Consider the following 5,975-nt stretch of genomic DNA (forward strand, 5'->3'; position numbering starts at 1 on the left):
TCCCTTGTCGTTGGAAAGGATCGTGAAAGATCCTTTCCAACGACAAAAATTGCAAGTGTGTACGCAGCTTAAGCTCTTCGGGGCAGGGTCCTCTCCCCCTGTCTGTCATTTGCAACCCCTATTTAATGTACAGCGCTGCATAATATGTTGGCGCTATATAATATAAAATCCTGTTTATTAATAATAATAACAATAGGGTAACTGACAACATGTTGCCTAATATGTTGAGACAAACATCCTAATTGCATTTATTAAAATATTGTACCTGTTCTGACTTACATCCAAATTCAACTTAAGAACAAACCTACAGTCCCTATCTCGTATGTAACCCGGGGATCACCTGTAGTTGGAATTGTTCATCTTGCTTTATTCTGGTACTTTAAAACACAGGGGTTTTAAAGGGGTATATGGCTTAATATTTAGTGTGAATACAACTGGAATCACAAAAGGATAATTTCACCTTATCCAAAATGCTCCCACCCTGGAGCAAGTTGTAGTGAAAATGCTGCTGCTGGGCTGAGCTGCCATTTTAAATGGCGTGACACTTGGCATTCTGAAGGTGGTAATGTGCAGGCATTCAAGCCAGCTGTTCTTTTGATGGGTGGCATTACCTATGCTAGGGGGGCACTCGATTCTTGGGTTACCCCCTTGGTATACTGGGTCCCCTGAATGGAGGTCTGTATTGCTAATGGACCTCCATGATCCTGCTGGCAGCGCAGTAATTGTGCTGTGGTTTTGGATTGTTGCTTTGTACTTCAATGGCTAACGGAATCCTGTCATTTTAGCACTTCCGCATATCAATGCTTCACTGACAGCTTTGTACATGCGCAATGCTTTTTCTAATGCCCATGCGCATTACTACCTTTTCTTGACCCCTGTGACATCATCACAGGGACCACTAAATATCTATCTTTAGGAGACGGAGCTTGGCTACGTACACGTCAGATGATTCTCGTCCAATAATCAGCTCAGCGCTGATATCAGACGAGAATCTGGCGTGTGTACAGTGCTCGTCCTCCGAACAACTGTCCTGGTGGATCCATGAATGAGGAACGTTCGTAATGAAAGTAAAGGGAAGAGAGCACAGCAGGGTGCCGCTCCATTGTTCTCCCTCTCCATAGAGCAGAAGGACGCTGTATGTATAGAGCTCATTCATGCATTGTGAACTCTTGCCATTGGAAAGGATCATAAAAGATCCTTTCCAAGGACAATTGTTGCACTGTGTACATAGCCTTTCTGGCAGGCTCTGTTATCAGTGACCAATTAGAGAAAAGGGGGCAAAAAAGATAAGGACTCTCAGTGTTTGAGCATCCTACTGCTGTTTCGGAGATAAGAATTCTGAGAATCAGAAAAAAAGTGAAAATCAGAAAAAGTTGGTTAACTTTTTACTGAGCATACCTAAAACTCGCTCCATACTTCTTTCACCCTATGCTTGTCTTCCAAACTGTTTTTCACCTTTGTTATCAGCTCTCCTCTGACACTGCTGACAGTGCGATAAATCCTGAACCTCAGCACTTTTTTATTGGGTTTGTCCTTGTGCAGGCATTTAGTTAGCACTGGAGATACAACCCTGTAGGACCTGTGAATAAACTGCTTTGTGACATTAGCAAAAGCTCCAGGAAGGACCGGGGCTTGGTCACCACTCCTCCTGGAGATCATCTGTCCAGCACTTTTCAGCATCCTCAGCCTTTCTTTAGCTGTGCAGCCTTTCTTAGCATCCCCCGCACTTATTCCGAGGCTGTGCACAGCTGAAGGTGATGTCCGAGTATGTGCAGCAGGCAATGAGCAGAGTAGTTCCTGATTCCAAACGTTTCCTGCTATTGGCTGCTACTCTTATATACACCCCTCTGGTTGCCGGATCCGCAGCCTTTAAACCTGAGATTTAGTCCAGCTATACGCCGCCATATTGAGCCTTTTTTGACCTCCACTATGCTTACCTGCCCTGACTCCTACTTGGACCTGAAATACACTTGCCTGCCCTGACCTTTGCCTGGACTCTGCTTGCCTGCCACCTGCCCTGTGATTGTACAGCAACAGTGATATTAATTCTGAGGTAACTTTTATGTTTACACATTAAATAAAAAAAATGCTGAAGTTGTATTAAACGTAATCAACCATAGCACGGTTGTTTTGGTCTGTAGCCGGTTACATTTTCAGCACCTTGGCAACCGCAGATATAAAGAAAGCTAAGATGTCGCCAGGTTTGCTGCCAAAGGATGGGAGTGATTGCTTTCTCCTGGAAGCGCCCACCAATGCATTGGCAGCAGTCCCTCCTGGGTGACCTCCATGTTGTTTTGGCTGGCAATTTTTTGCCTAGCAACCCTCCAAACAGCCCCTGGTTACCATTACAATCCGTATCACCCGCAGTTTGCATTTAGTATTTGAATGTGTCCATTTTTTGGAATCTGAAAGACAAGAAAATTTCAGCTCGATCAACCTGTATCAGGAGGATTGTGCCGGTGACACCAGGGGGACAGACAAAGTCTTTGCAATGTCAGCACAGCTGATTTTAGTCTCCATTGGAATTCCATATGTAGCACCCAGCAAATAATTAAATTACAGACATGCTGAGCATTGTAGTCCTACAGTGCTTTCAGTGCAATAGGCATAGGAACTCTTTGCTCGGGAACCATTGTTACTGTACACTATTAGGACTGGGGAGGAGGAGAAGGAAGTAGGAAGTAGTCCTGGTGAGGGGGTGACGGTGCTTCTGTGTATGGAAGGGGTGCAGCATCCCAGCAACAGTCTGCAGCTTCATCTACCACAAGAGCAGCATTCCTACATTTTGTAGGTGCCGTTCCCCTTTGCCCATCAGTATTCTGTTATGAGAATTGGCTGCAATCCAGACATCTTTGCCCTAATTATAGAAGTGGGAAAGTGATTCTCTCAGTTCTTTATAGCAGAACTTTCACCCAAAAAAACACTTGAATGGTGAAAAGCCCTCAATCCCTCTGCAAACCAGTGAGTCCTGTGCTGTCCTGGCGTCTCTCCTCATTCCAGTGCAGACAGAACGTGGGCATGGGCCCCCTCCTCTGGGTTCTACTCATGTCACCCGAACTCACACTGCACATGTGTGAGATCAGGTGACATGCTCTCCTGAAGATTTACGTTCGAGGAAAGCCCCTATAACGCATGCCTGAGCAGAAAGAATAACCCATGGCCTCCTGGGATATGTAACGTATGTTTCTCAGGAGGCTGCGGGTTTTCTCTTTGCGGCGGTAAAGACAGAAGGGGAGGTCACCTCCCAAAACAAGTTAAAAAAAAACAATTATCTGCACGTTTTTACATATTATAAAAGGGAACAGTCACCTTTTTATATGATGTTAAAAATGTGATAAGTCTGCTTTGCTATCGCCTAGGCCAGAGGTGGGCAAACTCCGGACTTTAGGCCAGATACGGCCTAGTCAGTATTCCAGTCCGGCCTAACGCCCCCTAGTTACTTAATGTTGGATCCGGCCTAATTGAATTGTTTCTTTATCACAAGTTCCCGCGATATCATTGAGTTCCCGCACAGTAACCCCAATTACTATGCCTAAAGCGCAGAAGCAACGCACAGCTACCAGTCTCTGGAAGGTTGCCCTCGAAAGTTGTGGAATGGACTGATGAATTATTCTTCATCCAACACGGCAACAAAGTCCTGTGTTTAGTGTGCAAAGACACCAACAGCACTTTCAAGCGGTCCAATCTCAAGGGGCAATACGATGCCAAGCACGCACACACGTACAGAGACTACACCACGGTAGACTGAGGCTGCTCACTTGCAGTCACGGTTGGAAACCTTTCCTTGGACACCTTGTTTCTTCTGGCCTAGTGCGCCTTCATGACCTCCTGAAATGGCCTAGTAGTCCAAAAAGTAAAAAAAAAAAAAGCGTGTTGCACTGAAAAAAAAAACACAAACAGAATTTTCATGGGGTCACAAACATAAAATCCTAACAACATTAGGGATCAATCAGGCATCTTTTCACATTAAGTGGAGCTATTTCAAGACCAGGGTCCCCAAAGTCTCCAAAGGAGTTTGCATGTTAGGGACCTCCTGGGGGCCACTCTCATGGCAATGAACATTACCTCATACCATGGAGCCCTGGCTCAGTGGAGACACTCAGTACTGCTCACTGACTCTGCAGTGTGAGGGACTGAGCGGCTGGCAAGTGGCCTGTTACACATAGCTGGACATTTACATTCTGTGAACCCCAATTTCTATGGAGCAGGAGGATGTTGGCGACTGGCAATGTGGGATGTAGGAAACCCCCCCCCTTCCCTCCTTCCCTATTAAAATGTTATACCCATCATATTATGCAATGAACCCCAATCACTCTGTGAGAAAAGGGAAATTTCATTCCTTTCAAATAAACCATTCTGTGTGTTCTAATTGGGAGTTTGAGCGTCACCAGGTACATTCACAGCTAACACCCAATGCTGTGCTACAGATAGGATGATGTGACAACATAAGGACACAGCTGGGAGACTGGGATGCAGCGTTGTCACCTTAAAACAGTTAGTGTCTAACCAAGGACTATCATGACAGGATCACCAAGTGATGTAAATGAAAAAAATTAGAAATGACGTTAAGATTTTTTTCTAGTGATTGGCTTTGGATATACTTTAAATATGAATAATTGCAAATAATATTGGCAGCAGAAATTTTTTTACATTATATATGATTTGGTATTTAGGTGTCCCCTGCTCTATCACCACATTATTTATCCTCAGGAAATCATCCCTATACAATAGACTCCAATGATAATAAAATGGATTATCTTTACAATTTTGAATTCGTCTAACTGGTCCATTCATCTATCCATCAGTTCCCTTTAGCCAATTCAGTGAATAAAACCAGTGTCGTCCCCGCCTCTCCCAGAAACTTAGCTTTTAATTGGTCGGTCCCCTTAGCCTTTCTTAGCCTGTTTCCCGCTCATTGGTTTGCTCTTGCAGCAATCACTTCGCTCCCTCCCACTTGTCTTTGTCTCTAGCGATGCTGGGTGCTCTCTTCTCATTGGTCCGCCGAAGTCCGGCCTTTTCTAGCTGTTGGCGGGTCAGCTACTCACGGCTTGAGACGATTGGTGGACCAAATTGTCGCTTATCAGGTAGTGGTTCCGCCTCCCTTCCCAGAGTGCTCTGCGCGCAGCGGCCTTGTTCGCGCCTTCAGCCCGCTGAGGAGCTGCCGCTGCTGCTGCCGCCATGTCTGACTATCCCGGAGCCCAGACCGGGAACCGCAAGGACGCCTTCGCCGACGCCGTGCAGAGGGCCCGTCAGGTGAGGAGGAGGGAAGGGGGCGGTGTGAGGAGGAGGAGGAAGAGAAGCGTTCTGTTCATGCTGTACGGCCGGCATTGTGTGCCACATATTGTGTATGTTATGGCTGGCTCGGCGTGCCGTAACCCCTGGCAACCAATCACGAGGCAGTGCCATGGCAGAGGTCCCTAGGCCCCCGCAATAAAGAGAACTGGTAATCAGTGATATGACATTGTCCCTTATAAATAAATGGCGTGAATGAGGATGGGGTCACTGTTCCTCCGCTTCCTCCATTATTCTGACCAATGGAGACGACTCGGGCAGCGTAGATCCTGCAAGCCGTGCTAGGTGTCTTGGTGACGTTTGATGACCGGTTCTGTTTATTCTCTCATCGCTTCCAGGAAGACAAAACAGGACTGGCCCTACAATACTGGGGTGCGCTGCTTCCTGATTGGTTAATCGGATAACTTACCCATAGGTAAGTCCTCCCTGAAACCATGGCAACACATGACGCCAACCTACCCGCCGCCTCCGGTCTCGGCATTCTCCCCTTCTCTTTATATTTTAATAAATATGAGGCTGCCATTTGTAATTATTCAGCCAATGACAGGGACTGGATGTGAAACGCGTAGGGTCTGTAGGCAGCGGGTGCAAAAGATTTCAGAGAGATTTCGTGAAATAACATTGCTGGAGGTGATTGGCGGAGATCTCCTTTATTTATAACTCGAAATTCTGAACAGCCAATC

At 46.1% G+C, this 5,975-nt stretch overlaps 1 protein-coding gene across 1 annotated transcript in view; it reads left to right on the forward strand.

Moving 5' to 3' along the window:
• Positions 1-5,083: 5,083 nt before the first annotated feature.
• Positions 5,084-5,975, forward strand: part of KHSRP (KH-type splicing regulatory protein) — a 20,024-nt gene continuing 19,132 nt past the window's right edge. Inside the window, exon 1 of the mRNA XM_072399443.1 lies at positions 5,084-5,253. Within this exon, the coding sequence (XP_072255544.1) occupies positions 5,179-5,253 (75 nt within the window). The 5' untranslated portion in view covers positions 5,084-5,178. The remainder of the gene's footprint in view (positions 5,254-5,975) is intronic.

Source organism: Pyxicephalus adspersus, chromosome 2, assembly GCF_032062135.1.
Source record: "Pyxicephalus adspersus chromosome 2, UCB_Pads_2.0, whole genome shotgun sequence".
Lineage (NCBI taxonomy): Eukaryota > Metazoa > Chordata > Amphibia > Anura > Pyxicephalidae > Pyxicephalus > Pyxicephalus adspersus.